General features: G+C 38.5%; 1 protein-coding gene across 9 annotated transcripts in view; it reads right to left on the bottom strand.

The window, feature by feature from the left end:
- Positions 1-26,340, bottom strand: part of DTNB (dystrobrevin beta) — a 239,585-nt gene that overhangs the window by 187,728 nt on the left and 25,517 nt on the right. For all 9 annotated transcript variants that reach the window (XM_042933506.1, XM_042933505.1, XM_042933507.1 and 6 more), the window contains exons 2-4: positions 25,427-25,494; positions 16,763-16,843; positions 10,983-11,196 (exon numbers count right to left, since the gene is read on the bottom strand). In XM_042933506.1, coding sequence (XP_042789440.1) covers positions 10,983-11,196; positions 16,763-16,843; positions 25,427-25,493 — 362 coding nt within the window. In that variant the 5' untranslated portion in view covers position 25,494. The remainder of the gene's footprint in view (positions 1-10,982; positions 11,197-16,762; positions 16,844-25,426; positions 25,495-26,340) is intronic.

Raw genomic sequence — 26,340 nt, 5'->3', positions numbered from 1 at the left:
CACTTAACACTTTTTTCTTAAAAATCTTCAGAATGCTTTAGAAGCTAATATTTAAAATACTAATATTTAAAATACTTCGTATCCCTTATTCAAATATTCTTTACTCAGCTTTAATGCAGATATTAGTTCCAAATTCAGAAAGTCTTATATTCAAATACAGGATAACAACATCCTTCTCAACTGACTTAGATCAGCACTTGTATCTTTTTCCACTCGTTATTTTTTATAATTTTTTTTATGTTTATTTATTTTTGAGAGAGGGAGAGACACAGTGTGAGCAGGGAAGGGGCAGAGAGAGAGGGAGACACAGAATCCAAAGCAGGCTCCAGGCTCTGAGCTGTCAGCACAGAGCCCGACATGGAGCACAAACCCATGAACCCCAAGATCATGACCTGAGCCGAAGATGGACACTTACCCGACTGAGCCACCCCTCCACTCATTAAGATTATTACTAATCTCAGTGACTGACCTCTGATCAGACGTGTGTGTGTGTCACCCCTCAACTATTATCAGTAACGTGTGGTCCCTTAATTCGTCATCTCTCAGATCTACTTTCCAACCATTCTCCTATTCGTACAGCCACACAGCAATATCCACACATAATCTCCCACCCATCGCACCGTGAATCTTCTCCCCTTTCTGCCTGCATGCCTTTTGGGGTGTGCTAATATGTGTGCGCGTAACATCTCATGCTTTATTGAGGGTGAGGGGAAATCCATGTACATGTCAATGTGTAACTCAAGAGGATAAAGGGAACGTGTAAGCAAGGTGGGGGGTGTTTTAAGTAAGGAGAAAGGAGAGGTATCTGAGATTAAGGATCATGAGGACCTACAGACAGATTTAGGAATGACGCTTACTGAACATGTTTAAGAATCTGTTTATAAATATATAATCGTGTATCCTGAAAATGGGGCAGTGGGTTCAGGTCTGAATTACAAACTAACCTTCCCACTTACAATGCTTACAGTTTTAGGCTCACGGTTTCAACCATCAAAAGGTTTATTCACCTTTCATTTTTTTTTTTTAATTTTTTTTTAAACGTTTTTTTTTATTTATTTTTGAGACAGGGAGAGATGGAGCATGAACAGGGGAGGGTCAGAGAGAGGGAGACACAGAATCCGAAACAGGCTCCAGGCTCTGAGCTGTCAGCACAGAGCCCGATGCGGGGCTCGAACTCACGGACCGCGGGATCATGACCCGAGCTGAAGTCGGCCGCTTAACCGACTGAGCCACCCAGGCGCCCTTTATTCACCTTTCAAAAGTAAATACTGATATAAACAAATTAAGAAATGGTGTATTTAAGGATACTTTAAATACTTACTAAAGATACTGATGTAAAATCTAAGTATAATTTAGCATACAGAAATAACCACTTAATAAAATTAGTGAAAGGGTGTACTCAGAATTCTTCCTGAAATCACGTTATTTACATTTTTCTCTTCAAACAGAAAGAATCTTAGCTCCCCCACCTCTCAACTGTTTGCTTAGTAGGCCAAACGTCAGCATTTACTCCTTTGCTCTGAATGCTTTTCTTGGCACTGGGTTCCTCAGTCTACTTTAAGCCTAACTAAAACTTCCTGCAGCTGCCCCCAAACAAAGCAAAGGGAAAGTGTCTCTGTCACTGTGTTCTCTAGTGTTGCCTTAGCGCCCCTGCATTCTTGCCTAGAATTAGAGGCAGCAGAGAGGAGCTGCAGCCACTTAGCAGCCTAACACCCTGTGATTATGTCCTTTATCTAATTGATTCTTTCTTCTTGGAAAAACTCAGTCTCAATCCTTCCCAGCAGACACCCGAATTTAATCTGTATACAAGTCAAGTTACATTTAAAACTCAAGGGTTAGCTGCCCTTGGTCGTGGCACACACAACCTCCCCGACACCTATGTTCTCAGTCCTTCCAAGGTAAAATCCAAGTTCATCCCAGAATCCGTTGTCTTCGAATAGGATTCGGTTTTATCACAAAAAAAATGTGGTTCAACTAAAAATCTGACCTATGACAGCTTCAGAGTTAGTAGGTGAATACTTAATAAGTAACAGTAGGGGTGCCTGGGTGGCTCAGTCAGTTGAGCGTCTGACTTTGGCTCAGGTCATGATATCACCCTTGAGTTCAAGCCCTGCGTTGGGCTCTGTGCTGACAGCTCAGAAGCTGGAGCCTGCTTCGGATTCTGTGTCTCCCAATCTCTCTCTGCCCCTCCCCTGCTCACGCTCTGTCTCTCTCTCTCTCAAAAATAAATAAATGTGAAAAAAATTATTTAAAAAAAATAAGTAACAGTAAATATTAACCCCTGCATAAAGATACTAAAATGAAAGGGCAAACAGGTAGTGTTTGTTGAGGATGATGGGAGTAAGGAAACTTGTTATTTTAACCCCACCCAGAGTCTCTCCAGGGAGCACCCTCCCTCGGTAAGAAACATCATGCTTCTCTTTCTCAGACTTCCCTGCATGATTCACTGCTACAGACCTATCATTTTATGGTCTGACAATAAACCATGCACATGACTTCTAAAAAGAGTTCTTATTATCCAATACTGAGAAAACACCACGATGAGCTCCGTGCCAAGCTAAGCAGACAGTGAGTCACCCTGAATAAACACTGCTATGTTTTAACATGCAGGCACCTTCAGAAGCCTCGCGGTCCTCACCTGTGCCCTTTCGTTGAGAGCTTGCTCATTTCAGTTCAGCAAAGTCTCAAATTCTACCTATTTTTAAAAAAATATTTAAACTAACCTAATCTGGATGGCGTTTATAGCTTTGCGCTAAGAAGAACTTGCTATGCAAATTAATACTTTTGAAAACAAGACTACAGGGGGCATTTTTTACTTAAGAAACAAGCTGTTTCTACATCTTTAACAAACAATTGTGGCTGCTGCCAACCATAAATTAGTACTTCTCACATAAAAATAGACTTCTACTTTGCAAACACTGCTACTAGTCCAATTACCACATGCAGCTAAAAGTAAAAGAACATTTCTTGTTGATTTTCAAAAACTCATATTTTCCCAATTAATCTTAATTTACAAAACTTCACAGTGAATGGATTATGCAATAATCACCTGCAAATCAAGAATCCATTTGGCAAATGTCAAATGGCTTAATCAAGTAAAATCAACTTAGAATATTATTCAGTTTTATCACAATCAGAATGCCTGCTAATTTTTAATTTTCATTTCAACCTTACAAATATTTATTAAGAATTTAGCATTGTGTTTATCAAGTAATCAAAGAAGTATAAGGTAGAATCTCTGCTCTCAAGGACTTTCAACCTTATTTGTACTCTTACGAAGCAGTTTAGAGCATTGTATAACTTAAGGTCAAAATAATAACACAGACAAATACCATAGGTCATCAAAGGGATAAAAGTGGGGTTGGTGGTAAAAAGTAAGGCTACAGAGTATATAAAAACTTGAGCGGGGTGGGGTAGCGGTTGGGGTAAGTATGCTTGGAGAGAAATGGGAGTATATCATATTAGAAAAATTGAGAAGTGCCTCAAGTAGTTTACTTAGAGCTTGGTATGTACAGGGAATCAAGGAATGATACCATTAGAAGTGAGGGTACGAATCTCATTCAAAAACCACAGGGAGTTTTGGAAGGTTCTTGAGGTGAAAAAGGTGTCTTAATCAGATTAATTTGGAGGTACCGAATGGACTAGAGATCTCTCTGTTACTACCTCTCTCCTCACTTTCAGAGAAACAAAGGCAAGGAAAAAGTAACACACTCAGAAGAAGCATGCCCTTTCTTGCCTTTTCTTCAACGTTTTTTATTTATTTTTGGGACAGAGAGAGACAGAGCATGAACAGGGGAGGGGCAGAGAGAGAGGGAGACACAGAATCGGAAACAGGCTCCAGGCTCCGAGCCATCAGCCCAGAGCCTGACGCGGGGCTCAAACTCACGGACCGCGAGATCGTGACCTGGCTGAAGTCAGATGCTTAACCGACTGCGCCACCCAGGCGCCCCCTTTCTTGCCTTTTCTTAAAAACAAAAACAAAAAATAGGGGCACCTGGGTGGCTCAGTTGGTTAAGCATCCAACTTTGGTTCAGGTTATGATCTCACAGTTTGTGGGTTCTAGCCCCACATCAGGCTCACTGCTATCAGCATGCAGAGCCTGCTTCAGATCCTCTGCCCCTCTCTCTCACTCTGCTCCTCCCCTGCTCATGCTTTCTCTCTCTCTCTCTCTCTCTCTCTCTCTCTCTCTCTCTCTCTCTCTCTCAAAAGAATAAATAAACATTTAGGGGGCCCCTGGGTGGCTCAGTCAGTTAACCGGTTAATTGTCCAATTTCGGCTCAGGTCATGATCTCACGGTTCTTGAGTTCAAGCCCCACATCGGGCTCTGTGCTGACAGCTCAGGGCCTGGAGCCTGCTTCAGATTCTGTGTTGCCCTCTCTCTCTGCCCCTTCCCTGCTCATGCTCTGTCTCTCTCTCTCTCTCAAAAATAAACAAATATTAAAAAAAAAATTTTAATAATAAATAAACATTAAAAAAAACAACAATACAAAAATAAACACATAAAAAGGAGACAGTAAGATAAGGCCAAAATAATTAGCAAAAAATTGTTTTTCTGAAATATTAGCTAATGGTCAAACCCTTTTCAGATCTGCATATCCTGGAATCAAGAAGATTCTTTGAAAATTAACATGAACGCATGACTTCTCTTGAAAGAAAAGCTACAAAATAATGAGTAAGTGATGGGAAGAGTAAGTGAACTTCAAGTTCACTCATTTCTGCTCCCTGAATAATCCTGGCACCAAGTACTCAGACTGTGACTCAGTGAACCAGTTCTGGTGACACCACATCAAGACACCCACCAGGCAGCGTGGGGGACGCAGGGCAGGCAGGTGGGCTGTCCTCCTCCTGGTCCACCAGAGCAGCTGTTTCTCTCCATTTCACACAAGGTTTCCGCTGAGGATTTCACCTTTTTAAAACACCCCAAATCCCTACCTCATTCTCCACCAACCCCCGGAAATTTCCTAAAGGAGTTATGCTCACATCCTTGCAAGAGTTAAATGTGCTGCTTCTGTGAACCTCAAACTCTTCCCACTCAGTCCTAGTTCTCTTCCACTTGTGTTTGGCTGTATTTTTTCTTGCCATCCTGAATCCATCTGACAACAAGCAGAGATAACAGTAAATACTGTACATAAATATATCAAGTATTTATGCCTCCCAGGATATGATAGTTTTGCTTAAAAATCACAAATGAGGGGGGCGCCCGGGTGGCTCGGTCGGTTAAGCGTCTGACTTCAGCTCAGGTCATGATCTCACAGACCGTGAGTTCGAGCCCCGCGTCGGGCTCTGGGCTGATGGCTCAGAGCCTGGAGCCTGCTTCCAATTCTGTGTCTCCCTCTCTGTCTGCCCCTCCCCCGTTCATGCTCGGTCTCTCTCTGTCTCAAAAATAAACGTAAAAAAAAAAAAAAAAAAAAAAATCACAAATGAGGAAGACTGTAACCTAACGTTATCTTTTTCAGCAATGTCCATTCCATAATACGCTAGCTGGGCATATTCAAAATTTAAGGAATACAACTGCTTTATTTAGAATGAAAGAGTTTGTTTTTGCTTTGTTTTTTTATATTGTTTTGTTTTTAGCATTCAGTATTAAGAGGAAACCATGGAAACTTTTAAATATGTCCAAATTGTCAGAGCAAGACTTTAAAACAGTTCTTAGCCATATTTCCAAACTACACAGCAACTTTTTCCATATTTACCCATCAAAATTAGATACATAAAACTCATTACACTAAAGAAATCTTTAGATTGTTCAAAGTAGCAAGAGTGTTTTATACTGCTCTTTTAGATGGTAAACAATAACTCTGACCTTTCGTTAATATGTTCAATACTGATGTATTTTGAAGATTTTATCCAAACCTAGTTTCATTAGATGTATGATTTTTTTATAGGTTTGTTCCATTTAAGGTGTAATTTCATTCCATTCTAAGCAGTAGTATTTCTTGGAGCAAAGCTGAGGGAAAATGGTACTGCAACACATTAGAATGTAGGCACTGGAATATTTACATATGAAATAATGATACTTGAGATCTGCTTCAAAGAAGGCATGAAAGAGGGAGGGTGGAGGTGAAGATCCTGAGGATACAGATGAGGTAAGTTTGGGGATGTGCTGGTAATTACTGAAGCTGAGTGATAGATAGCTTGAGATTTATTATAATATTCTTTCTATGTTTGTAAATATCTGAAATTTTTCATTAAAAACATTTGAAGAGAAAGATATCCTATGAAAAGTAAATGGAGAGAACATATGTGCAACACATATAACCAAGAAAAAACTGTCATCGAGAGTCTATGAAAAGCCCCTATAATCAGTACAAAAAGAAAAAACAACATGCTAGAACAACAGGCAAAAGATACGAAGAGGCATTTCACAGAAGTAATATATTTGGTTAAGAAACCCATGAAGACATGCTTGATAATCAAGAAAATGCAAATCAAGACAACAATGAGGTATCACTTAGCAAAAACTAAAAAGTCTGACAATTCTAAAACTTTCAGAAAGAATGTGGATTGAAAGGATCTCTTATGCACTGGTATAATTTGTTAAAATAATTTGATACTATCCTCTAAAGCTGAATTTCATGTACCGCACCTCCCCCCCACCCCGAATTGGCAATTCCATTCCTCAGTTTAGGACCAAGAGAGCAGTCTAGAACACTTGTACGCATGAGCCAGGACGCTCCAGGCAGTGCTGTTTCCCGCAGCAAGAACCTGGAGAAAACGACAGGTACAGTATTACAACAGAATGTTGTGCAACAGCGAGAATAACTGAACTATGGCTACATGCAACATGAATGAAGTGTTACAATATATTACTGAATGGGGGCACTTGGGGGCGCCTGGGGGTGCCTGGGGGCTCAGTCAGTTAGGCAGCCAACTTCGGCTCACATCATGATCTTGCAGTCCGTGAGTTCGAGCCCCGCGTCAGTCTCTGTGCTGAAGGCTCAGAGCCTGGAACCTGCTGCCGATTCTGTGTCTCCCTCTCTCTGACCCTCCCCCGTTCATGCTCTGTCTCTCTCTGTCTCAAAAATAAAAAACGTTAAAAAAAAAAACATGAAATGAATGAAAAAAGTAAATGAGGTAATAGTACAGACAGCCAGACAACATGAATTTCTTTTTTACAATTAGTAAAAATAATTAAAATTAACACTGTGTTTATGCCTATATACGTGGGGAAAAAACTGTTAAGAAGAACACAGTAACGCAAAATCAGAATCGGATTCACTTTAGTTATGTGCAGGTCAGTGGGATGGGACAGGAGAAATAAACCTAAGTTATTGCTAATGTTCAAGTTCCTGGGTTAGATAGTAGGGCTCACGATGTTTATTACCTCTAAGAATGAATGAGGGAAGAAAGCACGTGTAAAAAGATCAGTTAGAAGCCACGGAAGCAGTCCAGGCAGAAGATGATGGTGGCAGGCTGGGTGGTAGTAGGGCCAGAGAGATGCACACAGATCTGAGCGAGTCAAGATGTAGAAATGGGGGCACCTGGGTGGCTCAGTCGGTTGAGCATTCGACTTCAGCTCAGGTCATGATCTCACGGTTCGTGGGTTCGAGCCCCACATCGGGCTCCGTCTGAACACTTGCTAGGAGCCTGGAGCCTGCTTCGGATTCTGTGTCTCGTTCTCTCTCTCCCTCTCCCCTGCTCATGCTCTGTCTCACCCTGTCTCTCAAAAATCAATAAATGTAAAATTAAAAAAAAAAAAATTTTTTTAAACAGATATAGAAATGACAGGCCTTGGTAACTGGCATGGAAATGGGAGTGGAGAAGAAGGAAGGGTGTAAGTAATTCTCAGGTTTCAGATTTAAGGAGCTGGGTGGAGAACAGGGCCGTTTAACAAGAAAGGGAGCCACAAGTTTATGATGCTCAGTGAGCAGTTTCGGGTTGACACGTAGCCATCTCCTTCATAGCTAGTCCAACCACCCCCACCCCCACTACTGTGAGGCATCATGTAATGAGGGGAAGAATTGAACCACTCTACTCCAGAGACACAAATCCTGATCTGTTTGAGCTAAAAAGCATCACATCTACACATGCATGGCCCAAATGCACATTTCTGGAGGGAGGCTCATATACTTTCGTTTGGTGTTGAAAGAAACCAGCTCTCTCCCGCTACCTAGACTTGAAACAGGAAGCATGTAGCAGCTGACAGCAGGCATTTTTTGATGTAGCAAAAGGATGAAGCTGATACAAGAGGAGGGCAAAACCACAACCACTATGAAGAGAAAAATGGAAGCGAGAGCTCTGATGCAAGAAGACAGAGGGCTGGCCTGCCTCTGGGCCTCTGGGCTCGTTGGTGATGTGAGCCTATTCGCCCACTGCTACAAAAGCACACGCGTCAGTGGGCTTCCTACTGCTTACAACTAAAGACGCCGACCTAACACAGACTTTGGTGATGGAAAGGGAGTTTGCAAATCACAAGCCCTACGTAATGGAATTGGCTCAACTGAAGAAGAGTAAGGAAGAGTTCTTGTCCCTCAGCATCGCCTGCTGTACCTTCAGACCAGACCAGATGACTACCACCAATATTATTATACTAAAGACCTGATAAGGAAAAAAATGAGGCTACCCAAGTGTTTTGGTTATTCCTCATAGCTTTTACTAATGTCCTACACACAGATGTTTACAACATTGTTCTCTGTGTTTTAGTTGTCAAATATAAGATACTGTAAATCCTCAGCAGAAAAAGAAAATAATTCCTAATAAGATACACACCTGAGGAACAAAGTCTGGATCCTATTTGTTTCTTACTATTGTTTTACAGCCTTACAATGTATTTTAATTGTAACAAAACACGGCTGGCCAAAATTTGACTGTAAATTCAGAGGTAAGGGAATTTAAGAATAATCAAATTAGTACTTCAAATTTTAACTTAGGACTTATAAAATATGAAATCCTGAAAATATTAATTAAAATAAAGAAATAGAGGAGTGCCAGGGGGGCTCAGTGGGTTAAGCATCCATCTCATGATCTCAGCTCAGGTCTTGATCTCAGGGTCGGGAGATCAAGCTTCACGTTGGGCTCCACGCTGAGTGTGAAGCATACTTAAAAAAATAAAAAAACTACATACTCTACATATCAAAGGCACTCTCCAGCCTAAGTAATAAAGAGGCCAATCAATACAGAGACTAATATTTGAAATATTTCACAAAATGCTACGATTTTCAAAAATAAAATTCCAATAACCAGATCCTTTCATTTTTCCAGTATGTGAAAGCCAATCTCAAATTACTAGAGTGAAACAAGATGTTATCATATATACATATACATACATATGTACGTTACGTACGTACATATATATACATATGTATGCACAGGCACACACGCGTGCACGCGCACACACACACTCAAGATTTCAAGGTTAGCAGTGATATAAGGATTTATTGATGCCTATGGCCAAAGTTTTAAATAGGATATGATGTGAGAATTACCAAATTCACCACTGACATACTACAGTCCTTCCTCTTCTTAACTTACTCATCTGTTTTTGTTTTTCCTAGTTCTCTGCAGCATGCCCTTCTATGGATTGTCTTCATATGATTTACTGTTTGCTTACTGTTTTCCGTTGTCTCCCTCTGGATGTGTCTAGCCATCTCTGAATATGTCCCAGAATCTCTGCACCTTCTGCTCCTAAGTTGGGTATTCCTGTTCTCTCTCTTGCTATCTCTTTGCTCTGCCTTCTTCCTTTCTTAGCCATCTCTTTGCCTGCCTTCTTCCTTCCTTAGCCATCTCTTTGCTCTGCCTTCTTCCTTCCTCAGCCATAGTACTTAACTTTTTGATATGGTTATAGAATCAAAGTTTATATAATTTCTGCTTTATCATTTTTTAAAAGTAAGATGACTTTTATTTCTGATTTTGTATAAAAAAATTTTTTTCTTGAATTAATTTGTATTGTGCAACCCTGAACTGATTTACTCACTGAGTTAGTGTCATGATACGTGCTGCTTATTCACCACAGAATAACATTTTTACTAAGGTCTTTGTATCCAAAGAGTCATTCCTTGGACAATATAAAATTAACCTTATGGATTCACTAATCAAATTACAAAAAAAAATGGCATTCAAATTCTGGGACTTATGTCTCATGTGTACTCTTGTTTTAAAAATTCAAATTTCCTAAAATAATTTTCTATTAAATAGATACAATATTTAATTTGATAACATCTTATAAAAATGTTATAAATTTAGTGAGTGCCTATGTTGTGACCTGACTTTGTCACCTGCAGAGTTTTATCAAGGCACAGAATCTTCAATATTATGAAGTATAATAAATAAAAGCATTTTACAAATGTATAAACTCAAAGTAGGTCTACAGGGAGAAAAAAATGAAGCAGAAAGAATTAACCCATCCAAAGTGGACGGTTGTCAGTATAGCAGAAATCAAAAATCTAAAGTCTTGGTTCCTGGAATATAAACATTAAATTCTATGCTTCCATCATTTATGATTTCTTTTTTGCTTTTTATAATACCAACTTAATTCTCTATGAATACAAATATAGCAAATTATTTGTTTTAATTTGTAGTACATTTAAATAGTTTTCTTCTAGTGTTATAAGGTGTATAAGATAATGTTCTGCACTGAAAAAAATTAAAACAGCATCCTAAACATAAAGAGAAGAAAACAAGACTAGAATCAAGGGGCATTTACTATTCCAAAGTAAAGAAAGGTTAGCTTCAAGGTCAAATAGAAAGCCTCATAATCAAATTCACAACTTAGCTATACTTCTCTGGATAGAGAACAGCTATACTAAGGTACTTACAATTTTACCAAACACTGTGTCTCAGTGTTGTGATTCTCCATAATTTTATGGAGTTTAATATGTGATAGTAAGTCACTCTGGCATTTAACCAGTCTTTAGAAGGAACTCATATGGAGTAATTTCCCTTTTAACTGTGATTCCAAGTTGACAACTCAGCAAGACACTCTGGAAGAAGGATGACTAAGACATAAACATTCTTAAAATGAAGTAAACATATAAGGTACTAGCCTGTCATATGCAGCAATCATAAAATTGAGGAGGAGGCTGATCGACTGCTCCACACTGATTTGGTGAGTAGAAGGAAGGCGCTTGTTCAGCTGGTAGTAGACAGAGGAGATGACAGTTTCGAGTCGGGACACGCTGATCTCAGTGGTATGGTCCAGTGTATTAAGGCCATTGTCTCGGAAGGCTTCAATCATGTTCCAGATATCAACAAGATGGACTGAAACACAAAGAAAATAAATTGTCAACAATTTAAAAGTTTTATTTCACCAGAAAGATCTAAGAACTTTTCATTTATTTATATCTAATAGAATAGTGAAAGGAGGCAGAATAGGACCCCAAAACATGCCACTTTGGCATAAGGATTATTTTGAGCTAAAGCCACTTGAAAAACAGCAGGTGCCAAGAAGGTCATGTTAAATTCCTCTTTTTTTCCTGAAAGCAGGAAATAAACTCCCAAGTGAAAGATGCCCTCCCTATTCCAAAGGGAAAGAAACATTCTTATCCCCAGAGACAGTGAACTGAATCCAAGAGAAATCTGCATAGACTTTGTTAAAATAACCCTTATCTTCCTTGAGTCTCCCCATATATTTTAGTTACTTTTCCACAACTGCTACTCCTTCCTCCCTAGTGTATCAGCACTGATGCCTCCTCACCCCTTCAGTTCTTCATTTTCCTATGGGAGCTCCCAGGTACAGGAAAACTCTGCGTGCAAAACTGCCAATCTGTCTATGTCCATTTAATTCTCAGGCCCAACCAGAGACCCTAAGAGTGTAAAGTTTTGCCTCCCCTACAATAGCATCAAAAGTATATATTGTAAAATTTAACAGAACCTCAAGGAGACAAATTTCATAAGCTTAGTGGGAGAAATTAACACATTTCCCTTAGTAAGTGATAGAGGAAACATGCAAAAGCATAAGTGCGGATGTAGACAATTAAGAGTAGGCATAAAGGGCACTATATGAATTACTGCCCCTAGTGATTAGAGAATATGCTTTATTCTCAAGAGTGCAAACCACCTGTCTGAAAATTGAGCTTATCCTGAGTCATAAAGCTAATCTAGGCAAATTTCAAAGGATTCAAGTAATATCAACCATGTTCTCTGATCAAAATGAGATTGTCAGAAATCATCAAAAAAAAAAAAAAAACACTTTTCAAATAAACTTTATGTTCAGAAATGAAGAAACACAATACTAGGGGATGTCCTTAATCTGATTAAGGGTATTTACAGAAAACTGCAACAAACATATTACTTAAAAGTAAAATGTTGAAAGCTTTTCCTCTGATATGTGAATAAGATAAGAAAGGCTCACCATCAAATGTAAATTGGTATGGCCACTGTGGAAAACAGTATGGAGGTTCCTCAAAAAATTAAAAATTAAAATACTATATGATCCAGTAATTCTACTACTGGGTATTTGCCCAAAGAAAACAAAGACACTAATTTGAAAATATATATGCACCTCTATGTTCATTGCATCATTATTTACACTAGCCAATATATGGTTGCAACCTAAGTGTCCACCAATAGATGAATAAATAAAAAGGATGTGGCATATATAGAGAATGGAATATTACTCAGCCATGAAAAAGAATGGGATCTTACCATTTGCAACATGGATGGACCTAGAGGGTATTATGCTAAGTGAAATAAGTCAGACAGAGAAAGACAAATACCATATGATTTCACTTATACGTGGAATGTAAAAAACAAACAGACAAACAAACAAAAAACAGAACAGGCCCATAAATACAGAGAACGAACTAGTCCTTGCCAAAGGAAAGAGGGTGGGGGGATGGACAAAATGGGTGAAGAGGAGTGGGAGATAACAGGCTTCTAGTTACAGAATGAGTAAGTCATGGGAATAAAAAGCACAGCATAGGGAATATAGTCAATGGTACCGTAATAGCACCGTATGGTGACAGATGGCAGCTACACTTGCGGTGAGCATATTGTAACATACAGAGTTGTAGAATCACTGTGTTGTGTATGTGAAATAAATGTAACATTGTGTAGCAACTACACTTCAATTTAAAAAAAGGAAATGCCAACTATCATCATCTCTATTGTATTTTGGGTCCTAAACCAAAATAAATAAGCAGTAATTATCCATGTAAGTTTCAGAAATGATGAAATTTAACTGTCATTATTCAGAAATGACAAAATTCTACACATAGACTATCAAAGATTCTCCAGATAAATTACTAAAACTGATATTTGAGTCTGGAATGATTGCTAGATACAAGTCAAGATATAAAAGTCACTGTATTTCTATCAGTAACAGAAAATGAAGTTTTAGGGGTGCCTGGATGGCTCAGTCAGTTAAGCATCCAACTCCTGATTTGGGCTCAGGTCATGATCTCACAGTTGTGAGACTGAGCCCAGTGTCAGGATCTGTGCTGGGTACGGAGCCTGCTTAGGATTCTCTCTCTCCCTCTGCACCTCCTCCAGTTCTCTCTCTCTCTCTCTCTCTCTCTTTCTCTCTCTCATTTAAAAAAATAAAACAAGGGGCGCCTGGGTGGCTCAGTCAGTTGAGCGATCGACTTCAGCTTGGGTCATGATCTCATGGTCCATGGGTTTGAGCCCCGCATCAGGCTCTGTGCTGACGCTCAGAACCTGGAGCCTGCTTCGGATTCTGTGTCTTCCTCTCTCTCTGCCCCTCCCCCGCTCATGCTCTGTCTCTCTCCATCTCTCACAAATGAATAAACATTAAAAAAAAACTTTTTTAATAAAATAAAATAAAAAAGAAAAAGAAAATTAAATTTTATATACTATTTATAATAGTATCATAAATCATCAAAACTTTAGGAATAAATCCAATGGAGGAAGTGCAAATATCTCCACAAAAAAACAAAAAAAATTATAATTTAACTGGCAGAAATTAAAGAGCTAAATAAATGGAGGAACATACCATGTTCATTGGAGGAAATGTCAATATTAGAAATATGTTGATTCTCCCCAACTTACTCTATAGATTCAGTGCAGTCCCAACAAAATGCCACAGGGCTATACATTAAAATAGGATAAATTTTACTATATGTAAATTATAACTAAAAAGAAATCAAGAGGGGAACCTGGGTAGCTCAGTCAGTTAAGTGTCCAACTCAGTTTCAGCTCAGGTCATGATCTCACTGCTTCACAGGTTCAAGCCCCACATCGGGCTCTGTGCTGGCAGCATGGAGCCTACTTGCGATTCTCTGTCTGTCTGTCTCTCTCTCTCTTTCTCTCTCCCTCCCTCTCTTTACTCCTTCCCCACTCACATTATCTCTCTCTCAAAATAAATAAACTAAAAAAAAAAAAAAAGTAAAGATAGAAAAAAATCCCAGCAGTGTTGTTTTATTGTTTCTTTTCAGTAGAAATTGTTAATTAGATTCTAAAATTTATATGAAAATAAATATAAAAAGGCCAAAACTGTCCCAATATTAAAAAGAAAAACAGAACAGGGGAGCCTGGGTGGCTCAGTCGGTTGAGCGTCTGACTTTGGCTCAGGTCATGATCTTGTGGTTTGTGAGTTCGAGCGCCACGTCGGGTTCTGTGCTGACAGCTCAGAGCCTGGAGCCTGCTTCGGATTCTGTGTCTCCTCCTCTCTCTGCCCCTACCCTGCTCATGTTCTTCTCTCTCTGTCTCTCAATAATAAATAAACATTAAAAAAAATTAAAAAAAAAAAAAAGAAAGAAAAACAAAACAAAGTAGGAAGACTTGCTCTGATATTAAGACTTATTATAAAGCTATAATAGCAGTTACTGGTAGGATAGACAAATAGACCAGTGGAACACATGAGTCTAAGAGCATATACGGAAACTGCTATGAACATTCTTTTTTTTTTTTTATTTTTTTTAATGTTTATTGATTTTTGAGAGACAGAAACAGAGCACAAGTAGGGGAGGGGCAGAGAGAGAGGGAGACACAGAATCCAGAACAGGCTCCAGGCTCTGAGCTGTCAGCACAGAGCCTGACGCGGGGCTTGAACTCACAAACCGTGAGATCACGACCTGAGCCGAAGTCGGATGCTCAACCAACTGAGCCACCCAGGCGCCCCTGAACAATTATACATTTCTCCTAATGAGTATGAAGAGAAGATCTGGAGGCAGTGAAGAAAAAAGGATAGTTTTTTCAATAAACCATGTAAGGGACAATAGAACATATATATGGATAAAACTGAAATTTTACTCCTACTTAAACTATACACCCACAGAAAAAAAATTTTTTCAGGTTGATTAAAGAATCATATGTGAGGGATGCCTGGGTGGCTTGGTTGCTTAAGTGTCTGACTCTTCATTTTTTTTTTTTTTTTAATGTTTATTCATTTTGAGAGAGAGTACAAGCAGCGGAGGGGCGGGGAGAGAGTATCCCAAGCAGGTTCTGTGCTGTCAGCACAGAGCCCAACACAGGGCTCAATCCCACTAACCGTGAGGTCACGACCTGAGCCCATATGAGCCACCCAGGTGCCCTGAGTGTCTGACTCTTGATTTCAGCTCAGGTCATGATCCCAGGGTCGTGCGACTGAGCCCCACATCAGGCTCCACACTGAGCATGGAGCTTGCTTAAGTTTCTCTCCCTCTCCCTCCCTCCCTCTCTCCCTCTCTCTCTCTCTCTCCCTAGCTCACGTGTGAAAAAAACCATATGTGACAAAATAAAGCTTCTAGAACAATGCATCTTTTTACTGTACATTACTAATGCCACTAGTCTGTTTTCAAACTCTCAACACTGCACACATACACTACCATTTCCCAAAAATAATTACAGGAAGAATTATTAAAACGGTAGTTGCTCTGATAGTGATTTTCAAACTTTTTTTACCACAACCCACAGAAATATATTTAACACACACACACACACACACACACACACGTCTAAATATATAAAAAACAAAAGTTTCACAAAATACTTTGTCTTACCATATAATTCGTGTTATGATTTCTTTTCTTTCTCTTTTTTTCTCTATTATGTGCTTTAAAATCTGGCTGCAGCCCATCAGAATGATTTCATGAACCATTAGTGGGTCAAAACCCATAATTTGAAAAACAATGCTTTGAGAAATCAGAGACTTCAGTTTAAGATGGCATGGTAAACTCCCTAGAGAGAATTTCATACTAGGACTTTTAAGTAACGCTTCAAGTAGGGTAGAAGTATTTAGATGTAAAGTGACTTACCCAACATCATGTGTTTATAATAAATGCCAAAACCAGGACTAAACTAAGGTTTTTCCAATTCCAAAGCCAACGTTCTTTCCATTACACAAAACAGTTTTTCGTTAACACACACAAACAAGAAAAGTGCAATAATTCTGTCATAAGTTAATCTTCATGGAAATTAAGAGAAGAAAGATTCTATATCCATGTGTGTATATATATGTATCCGTACATACACATATATATTTTTTATTTACTTATTTTATAAGTAGCAATTGTGGAGTGATTACTTATAGAAAAGGCTGATTCATGTTGTATTCATTTTAATCAAGAAAATTAATTTATCACACCTCTATCAAAATACTGTTTTTCTTTTCTTCCAGAAGCTGATTAAAGAGGTGAGAAGGAGAAAGCAATTCTTCCACTTAAAGAACATTAATACTGTGCCAGCATCGAAACCAATTACATTATTGAATTTAGTAAACATTTTGAGGGACAAGTCCTTTCCATGACAAAGCTTACATTTTAATAAACATTCAAGACAAAAATAATTCAATTAACATTACAGGAGGACTAAAAGATACTAAAAACCTTTTATTTATATTATTGAGAGCACTATCCAGCTATCACAGAAATTAGTGAAAATGACTTACGGTTGCATCGCTTTTGTACAAATCGTAATTTGCAAGCTGTTCTATAAGTTGATAGTCGTATGACATCAAAATTCTGAGCACCTGAAAAAAGGGCAAACAACATATGTTCAACTGGACTTACCATTTAATTTCTAAATACTGGGAAGTGACTATTCCACAGCATGGACACAGGCTATATATAACATGGCAACTAGGCTTTTCTTCTGAGAAAACAAAAGGGGTAAGGAAGGGTCAGGCACACTTTCTTCATGCCCACTCCATGCCCAGCACCATGACAGCAGTTCTGCCTATATTATCCTGTCTGCCAGCCTAACAAAACTCGGAGGGAGAACACTCGTAACTAGAGTGAATCTTTCCTTCGATACCACTTATATGAGAAACACTAGGGAAACTATTGTGAGAAGCTGGGAAAGGGAAGTTCCATCCCCAACTAACCAAACAGAAAGATTACTAATCTGATCAATCAGACTGTACAGCATGTTTACCACTGGAGAAGTAACCGTACAAAAAAGTCAGCACATATGGTATATAACTCACTCTCTTTCAGGTTCTCTCTCCAGTGCAGTTAGAGTCAGATTAGGTACTGCAAAATGGAATAGAGCAAGTATCACACAAGTCCAAAGCGAACTGGTTGAGGGAAATGGGAAACTCCATAAGCTCCAGCCCAGTTTGCCAGAAATCTCTACTCTTAAGTTCAAGGTGCTAGTCAAGAATTAATTATCACTGTTTTCCTTTGTCATTTTTTTTACGCTGTGAAAATATATCCCTCTAAACCCAGTGGAAAAAGGAAGTAACAGTGGGATGGCACAGGATTCAGACATTCTAGGGATCCCTGGCCATAATATCATTTTTAAAATCTAACAGCAGTCTGAATCCCAAAATAATTTCTACAAGTCAAGATATAATCAATAACTTTAGAACTTTATTAAAATCTTATTGTACCAACATTCAACCATCCAGGTTCTCAAACTTCTGATACATTTACCTTCTTCTGAAGCAGTCCTCTTACCAGATATCTATAAGGAAAACCCTCATATACTGCTCTAAGAATAGCCTTCACTTTTTAAAAATGTCCCTTATGTAAGGGGTGCCTGGGTGGCTCAGTCGGTTGAGCGTCCGACTTCAGCTCAGGTCACGATCTCACGGACCGTGAGTTCGAGCCCCGCGTCGGGCTATGGGCTGATGGCTCAGAGCCTGGAGCCTGCTTCCCGTTCTGTGTCTCCCTCTCTCTCTGCCCCTACCCTGTTCATGCTCTGTCTCTCTCTGTCTCAAAAATAAATAAACGTTAAAAAAAAATTTTTTTTAAATAAAAATGTCCCTTATGTAAACGTCATATTGATTTCCTGATCAGAAAATATTGTAGTTTGGCACATAAAAAAAATAGAACAGAAAGTCCCCAGTGAAGAAACTAAAATGATTATCCCTTTGAGTATTCTGAACTAGAAGAGATTACTGTTCATTTCATTATCATTCATTTTGAGAATACTTCATTATAAGAAATACACTAAATGCCCCTTTAATACCAATATGTCAGACAGTATGTATCAAGCTTATCAAGAAATTGTACAAAAAGTCCTAACTAAACACACAGGTAAAACTCTAGCCACAGGTGGAGAGCCCGGTGAAGCTCCTGGAGACAATCTAGAAATACTGAGTACCCAAAACGTAGAGGGAAAGGATAAGAAAGGATTAACTCTTCTTTCTTTATTATGGCTCTCTTCATTCATGAGAACAGGATATCAATCTCTATTGTATAACCAAATCCCAAGGAAAGCAAAAAATCAAATGGGTGAGTTTCATTGTATCTGCTCGTATCAGAGTCTCCTGGGGAACCTGGAATCTTCAGTCTAGAGAGTCCTACAATCAAGCTAGGTTTGGGAAACATAACTATCCAACTCAACTAAAAGGTCTGGCTCATGCAACTCTTAAATTCCACCTCACACCCAAGCCCAATCAGTATGGGCTACATATAATTACCCAAACATGCCAAACCCTCTCATCTGAGCCTTTGTAAGTGCTACTTACTGCTCCAGCCCCTTCTTCATCACATCACTGAACCGACTCAGCCTAGATATCACTTCCTCCCAGATCTTTTCCTGGACCCACCTCCCCACCCTCCGCCGAGCTGCCCCAGTCATGGCCCCTACTGCCCTATCGTTCCTTATGTCCATTTCCAGGAAACTAAGTTTGATGAAGACAGAAACCATTTAATTGTTGTGTTGTTCACTATTATATGCCCAAAAGTAGGACATACTAAGACTAGTTCCTGAAATATTTGCTGAATGGATAAATAACTGAAAATTAGGAAGTTCTATGTCACTGGTATAAAAGACTGATCTGCTTCCTCCCAAAAATATACCAAGTAAAGTCGAAGTATCAGACAAACTATACAATTTTGGAAAAGCTGATAAAGAGAGATAAAAGCAGTGGGAAAGCCAACTCCTTTCTCCAGGTAAACATGCTGATACATTTAGCCTTCTTCAGATAGATCACAGGATTCCAAACCATGTTCGAGGGAGCCATAGGATTTGCTGGAGGTGCTTGGCAGACCATGGGAGGTGCAAGGAGGTAAGTGTATTTTGTTAGAAAGGCCTCTAACTGATGAGATGAGAAGAGAAGGAGAAAGGAGAGAAGAGATTACAAACTGAATAAATATAAGTATAGCAACATTTCTGAATTGTCCCGAAAACTTACAACCACTTTTAATAAGGAAAAAAAAAACCTTTCAAGAGAGTGAGTCTGAATAAGTAACAAATATAAACATAAATGACTTCCTTATTTTTTTTTTTTCGGCAGTACAATTAGAAACCCTGGGGACCAGAGATGAAGCCAGAGGTCCCAGCAGAGAGGAAGGTACAGACCACAGAGTGGTGACTTCTCAGGGGGTGAACTAAAAAAAAAAAAAAAAGAAAGAAAGAAAAACGATACCACAAAGGGAAATGGTAGGGACACATGGCTGGCTCCACCTAGATTTAGATTTAAATTTTATTTATTTTTTTTTTTAATTTGAGAGAGAGAGAGAGAGAGAAAGCATGTGTACATGGGGGATAAAGGCAGAAGAGGAGAGAGAGAATCCTAAGCAGGCTCCACACCCAGCGTGGAGTCCATCGTGGGGCTCAATCCCACAACCCTAGGATCATGACCTGTGCTGAAACCAAGAGTCAGATGCTCAATTGAGTGAGCCACCCAGGCACACCTATATTGAAATTTTAAAAGCAAGCAAAGAAAGTGATAGTCAAATAGATGAGACTAAAGAAAAACTGATCATGCAAAAGAATTATAAAGTCTAACTTTTGGCGTTAAAAAAGATAATGCTGAGGCACATGGGTGGCTCAGTGGGTTGAGCGTCCAACTCTTGATTTCAGCTCAGGTCATGATCCCAGGATCGTGGGATCAAGCCCTGCATCAAGCTCTGTGCTGAGCATGAAGCCTGCCTAAGATATTCTCTCTCTCTCTCTCTCTCTCTCTCTCTCTCTCTCTCCCCCTTCCTCTGCCCCTCTCCCCTACTTGCTCTTTTCCTCTCTCTAAAAATAGAAAATCAAAAATTTTTAAAAATTAAAAAAAAAAGTTAATACTAAAAGTGGTGTACCTTTCATAAAGGAAGTACTCTAAAACATTATATTCCAGTATTACTTTGAACAAAGTTATAAATATCATGCTCTGAACTTCATTTTAATTGACATTAGAATTTCTAGGGTAGCCACAAAAAGAACAGGAAAAGAATACGAAAACTCACAACCAAGAAGAGGGAAAAGTAGAATGGAAGGAAGGAAGTTCAATTCATCTAAGGAAGGCAAGAAAGGAAGAAAAAAAGAGAAAAGAAAGGACACATTTGAAGCACAAAGCAAGATGGATGAAAAAATGAAATCTATCTGTATTCATAAAAAAATTAAACAGAATAAATTCTTCAGTGAAAAAGCAAAGACTGTCGGTCACAAGGGTAGTTGTTAAATAGCTTAGCTTATGCTATTTCCAGGGGATACACACAAAACATAAGGCTACAGAAAGTTTTGAAAAGACACTATACAAAGCATTCTAACCAAAGAAAAAAACTGGTGCAGCCATATTAATAACAACAAAATAGACTTCACAGCAAAACATATTACTAGAAAAACAGGGTAACTACATAATGACAAAATATTTGATCTCCCAGGTATACGTAACATTTTAATGCATGCACATCTACAAACAAAAGCTTCAAACTACTGAGAGAACTAAGGGGAAAAAATTTAAAATCTATGATCAAAGCAGAGATTTTTAACGTCTTTTAGTAATTAAGGAGTCAAATCCATAAGGACAAAACAGATATGAATAAAACATGTAACAAGTTTGATCTAAATAATGCAGAAATCATACACATTATTTTCAAGCACTCATGGAATATTTACAAAAACATGCAACAAAAAAGATCGCCAAATTCAAAGATTCTAGAACGTCTCTCATTCCCTGATCCATATCCCAATTCAGCTAAGTATTTTTTTTTAATTCAAAGTCATTTATTTGCAAATTTTTTTAAAAGAGTACTCTAAATAATTCCTAACAGAAATAAGAAAGCACAGAGAAGTGATCATGAAAATGGCATATATCGGAACACATGGAGCACAAAAATAGAAAATCACAGGAAAGAAGTTCTTAAGTGCTTATATAAGAAAGAAAAAAGTGTTAAAATAAGCAGTTGGAAAAAGGAACAACAGAATTGCCTAAAGTAGAAAGAAGAAAATAATAAACACAAGAGAACAAAATAATGAGGAAGAAACAAAATACATGGAGAGGACCAACAAAAGTCAAAAGTTCCTTGAAAAGACCAATAAAATTGACAAAATTCGGGAAAACAAAAAACAAAATCACAGTCTCTGAGACTGGAGGGAGGCCTGACGTCAGCATTTTATCACCTGACCTAGAGAGCTTTCACTTTACCTCCAGAGTTGCAAACTACAGTTCTAACTTATCACCTTTTTCTTAGTAGTTTTATATCATGTAAGAATTGTAAACTACCAAATTCCTTCTATGTAATTTATTCCAGTCTTCTTTTAATAAATATTTATTGAGCTACCGGGCCTACTGGGATGAAGAGATGTGATCCTAATTCTCATAGTGCTTAGTCTACAAGAGAAAATATTAAACAAAGAAAGAATAAACTAATTTCACTGCCCTTCATAGTATGGAATTTAAATATATGGTCTAAAAACAGAAAAGCTTAAAAAAAAACTGAAAAGCTTAAGAAGATTATAGAAAAATATAACAATGGTATAATAATAAAGCCACACAACATAAAAAAAAACAACCTATCTAAATTATTAAATTATTATGACTGCTTTCATGCTATAACAGCAGAGTTCAGTCGCTGTAACAGAGAACTCATTATATGGCCTCCATATCCTAAAATATTCACTTTCTGACCCTGAAAGGAAAAGATAGCTAGCCCTAGCACTATATTTACAGAATAAAGGAGAAATACATACATCTCAAGAGAAGCAGGAAACATCTGATAAAATTCGATACTCGTTCATAATTTAAAGAAATAATAAATAAATATATAGAATAAAGAAAATAATAGTAATAACTCTCGGTAAATTAGAACCTAGAAGTAGTTCCTTAACCTGATAAAGGGTACAAAACCTGCAACAAATATCATTTTAACAGTGAAATACTACATGTATCCCCATTAAAGTATGAAACAAGACAAGGCTGGCTGCTATCCGTCCTGTTCTTCCTGTTCTTATATCAGAGGTCCTAATGAGTAGGTAGGTAATGAAAAAGAGGTATAAGAATTTCAAAAACAAGAATTAAAACTGTCTTTGTTTAAAAATAATATAATCCCATAGAATGTACAACATCCAGAATGGACCCTCATGTAAACTATGAACTTTGGGTTTTACAATTTGTGAACACAGGCCCATCAGTTTTAATGAATGTACCCTCTCGTGGGGGATGTCGATAATGTGGGAGGCTGTACATGTGTTGAGACAGGGAATAGATGGGAACTCTCTGTGCCTGCCTCTTAATTTTACTGTGAACCTAAAACTGCTTGAAAAAAGTGAAGTCTCGGGGCGCCTGGGTGGCTCAGTCAGTTAAGCGTCCGACTTCAGCTTAGGTCATGATCTCGTGGTTGTTCGGGTTCGAGCCCCGCGTCAGGCTCTGTGCTGACAGCTCAAAGCCTGGAGCCTGTTTCAGATTCTGTGTCTCCCTTTCTCTCTGACCTCCCCTGCTCATGCTTTCTCTGTCTCTCAAAAATAAACATTATAAAAATTTTTAAGTCTCTTTTAAGTAAAAATCTATTAATTACCCATTGAGAGTAATAAAAGAGTGGAGAAAGATCACTGGATTCAAACTTGACATGAAATCAACCCAAAACCTAGAGGGTAGAACTGTATGAGAAGGCTGGCAAAAGATGATTTCTGCATCCATAGAAGGGAATAATGCTGGAGATTTGGGGGGAGTAGAAAATGAGAGAGTAGGCCAGATATCACTGCCACCAATGCAATTCTTCGCGTGAAAAAAACAGGAGAGACAAGAAGCCATACCAAACATCTCCCAAACTGTCCAAATCCTTGAGTTTGTTACAGAGAATAGTAATTTATCCAGGGCTCATGTATCAGAATAATATTCACTAAGCAGTAAACCCAGTTCTCTAAGCAGTTCTTCACAGAACACCCAATTTCTATTCCAAATATCGACCGTCACTGTACTCTCTCACATGCCCATGTTTGTTTCCTGAAGCCACCCCAGGCACTTCTTTTTTATTTTTTTAATGTTTATTTATTTTTGAGAGAGAGTGCATGTGAGCGGGGAGGGCAGAAAAAGGGAGGACAGAGGATCCAAAGCAGGCTTGCAACAACAGCAGAGAGCCCAATGCGGGGCTCAACACCACAAATTGCGAGATCATGACGTGAGCCAAAGTCAGACACTCAACCAAGTCACCAAGGCACCACCCCCCACCCTCCCCACTTCTTCTTTTTTTTTTTTTTTTTTTGAGAGACAGAGAGGGCACGAGTGAGGAGCAGAGAGAGAAAGAGAGAGAGAGAGAGAGAGAGGGAGAGGAGACAGAATCCCACAAGGGGCAGAGAAAGAGGGAAAGAGAGAGAACCAGAGCTAACCCAAAGTGGGGCTTGAGCTCACCCAATGCAGAGCTCAAACTCATAACCTGAGCCAAAGTCAGATGCTTAACCAACTGAGCTACCCAGGCATCCCCCCCACTCCCAGGCCAGTACTTCTTAATATCAGGAATTATTGTTTATTTCTTTGGATTCCTTATTTTGTCTGTTTCCCCCTTGCCAAAGTGTAAGCCATATGAGGATAGTCAGGCACTACGTTTTGTTCTCACCTTAACCCTAGCACTTAGAACAATTCCTGGAACATAATAGATCCTCAATAAATGTGTTAAAAATTAAATAGAAAAGATGACCCCTATGCTGAGCCTTGAACAGCAAACAGGAACAACGAGTCAGATGAAGGTGAGCCGAACAGCATGAGCAAAAGCACAGAGACATCAAACATATGATCAATGTGGGAAAAGCCAATTCAGTATGACCGGGCAGTGACACCCATGGTGTGTGATGGAAACCGGGAACCTATGAACCGAGGGGAAAAGAGGCCAGGAGAGCCTTGCCGGGCATGCCCAGGAGCTTGGACTTTCTTGGGAAAGCAATGAGGAGCAACTGAAGGGATTTATGAAGGAAGTAACACAGATTTTTGCAGTTCAACTGGCAGCATCACAGACCACAGATTGGAAGGGGTTGACACTGGAAGAAGGGATCCGAAACAGATTGCTTTTAGTTCAGAAAAGTAACAATGATAAAAACATTAAACACAGCTAATCACATTAAATACCTACTATTCTGTGTCCATGTTAAAGGCCTGACGTTATCTCATTTAATCTTGACAATAATTCTATGAAATAGATACTACTCCCATTTTATGGACAAGTGTAGCAGCACAGAGATTAAGTAACTCACCTAAGATTATCTAAGTTTTAACACTTAGTCCTCTATACCTCAGAATCTGTATCCAGTGTAACTTAATTTACATAATGTATTAATTATTTATCACCACCTGCAAGCTCATGGTAACAATGGAGTTACAACAAGAGGTCTAAACTGACTGGTGTGCCTTGGGACACCTGGCTGGCTCAGTCAGTAGAGCATGTGACTCTTATCTCAGGGTCATGAGTTTGAGCCCCAGCTTGGGTATAGAGATTACCTAAAAATAAAATCTTAAATAAATAAATAAATAAATAAATAAATAAATAAATAAACAAACTGACTGGTGTGCCCTAAACTCATAGATATGCTAGGTAACATTTCTGCCTTAGTATTCATGATCTTACTTAAGAAAGTAATTCAAGTCAGGGCACCTGGCCAGCTCAGTCAGAAGAACATGCAACTCCTGATCTTGGGTTTATGAGGTCAAGCCCCATGTTGGCTGTAGATATTTAAATAAATAAATATGTAAAAAAAGAAAGAAAGAAAGCAATTCAAGTCAACTCAATTACAATATATGCTCTGACTTGAGGTCCTTCAACTCCATGATTCTTCAACTCCCTTTTTTCCCTTTTCTAAAGCTTGGAATGTGCTAAGGATTAAAGATGTGACTTGATCAGGAAAAAAAAAAAAAAAGGCATCCCCACACATACAAACAAGGGCTCCAGAAGCACTCAAGACTCACGCATTTCTATGAACAGCTGCCTCTTCTCTGCCATGGTCTTCCGCTTGTTCCCACTTTCCTCAATCATCCTAGAGACAAAAAAAGATACAATAGACCACTGTAATTTGACAGTTCAACCAAGAGCTTATCATTCTATTAAGAAGAGGTCCCAAAAACCAAGTTGTATGTGCACATTTAAGACAGCATCAGTAAAAACAAAGTGAAAGCCTGATACAGAAAAAGACAAATAACTGTCCTTTTATTTATCTGACAGCTTCTAAAATAATTACAAAGTTAATAATTAAATGAGCACACACATTTGCTTCCTGTGCTGAAAATATGGAGCTATGTCTTATTTCTAACCTTGATTATTTTCTCTGCAGAGTCCTGGATTAGCTGAGACAGTTTCCCATATCCTTACTGTTTTACAAAGATAAACATGTTACTAAGTATAACTTAGCAAATAATTATAATGAAAAGCTAAAATAAAGAACATAAGAAGTTATTAGCTTATACATAAAAGATATAAATAAAATATTCTATTTTATATTAAACAATATTAAACAAAAAGGTATTTATCCCCAAACTCAAAGAGCTCCTAAAGGTAAGTTTTTATCACATGATAATAGTTTAGGTTGACAGACATAGGCTGTCACTCTGTTAAAACTCTTTCCATGCATTACCTCATTTAATCCTTCCAACAACCCTAGATACTGGTTATCATTCTTATTATACCCATTTCCCATTTTATAAATTAGGAAACAGCCTGCAAAGAACACTAACTTGCTTGAGGGCACACAAACAGAAGTGGTAGATGAAATCCTAACCCTTTCACTAAACTTCTTACATAACTGTTGCTTTTAGATGCATATTGCCAAATCTCTACACCTAAAAAGCTAAAAAAAACCAACAGCGTATTGCACAGACCCTAGTGA

The sequence above is a fragment of the Panthera leo genome, chromosome A3 (assembly GCF_018350215.1).
Source record: "Panthera leo isolate Ple1 chromosome A3, P.leo_Ple1_pat1.1, whole genome shotgun sequence".
NCBI classification, from domain to species: Eukaryota; Metazoa; Chordata; class Mammalia; order Carnivora; family Felidae; genus Panthera; species Panthera leo.
This window is presented reverse-complemented; position numbering and strand designations above follow the sequence as displayed.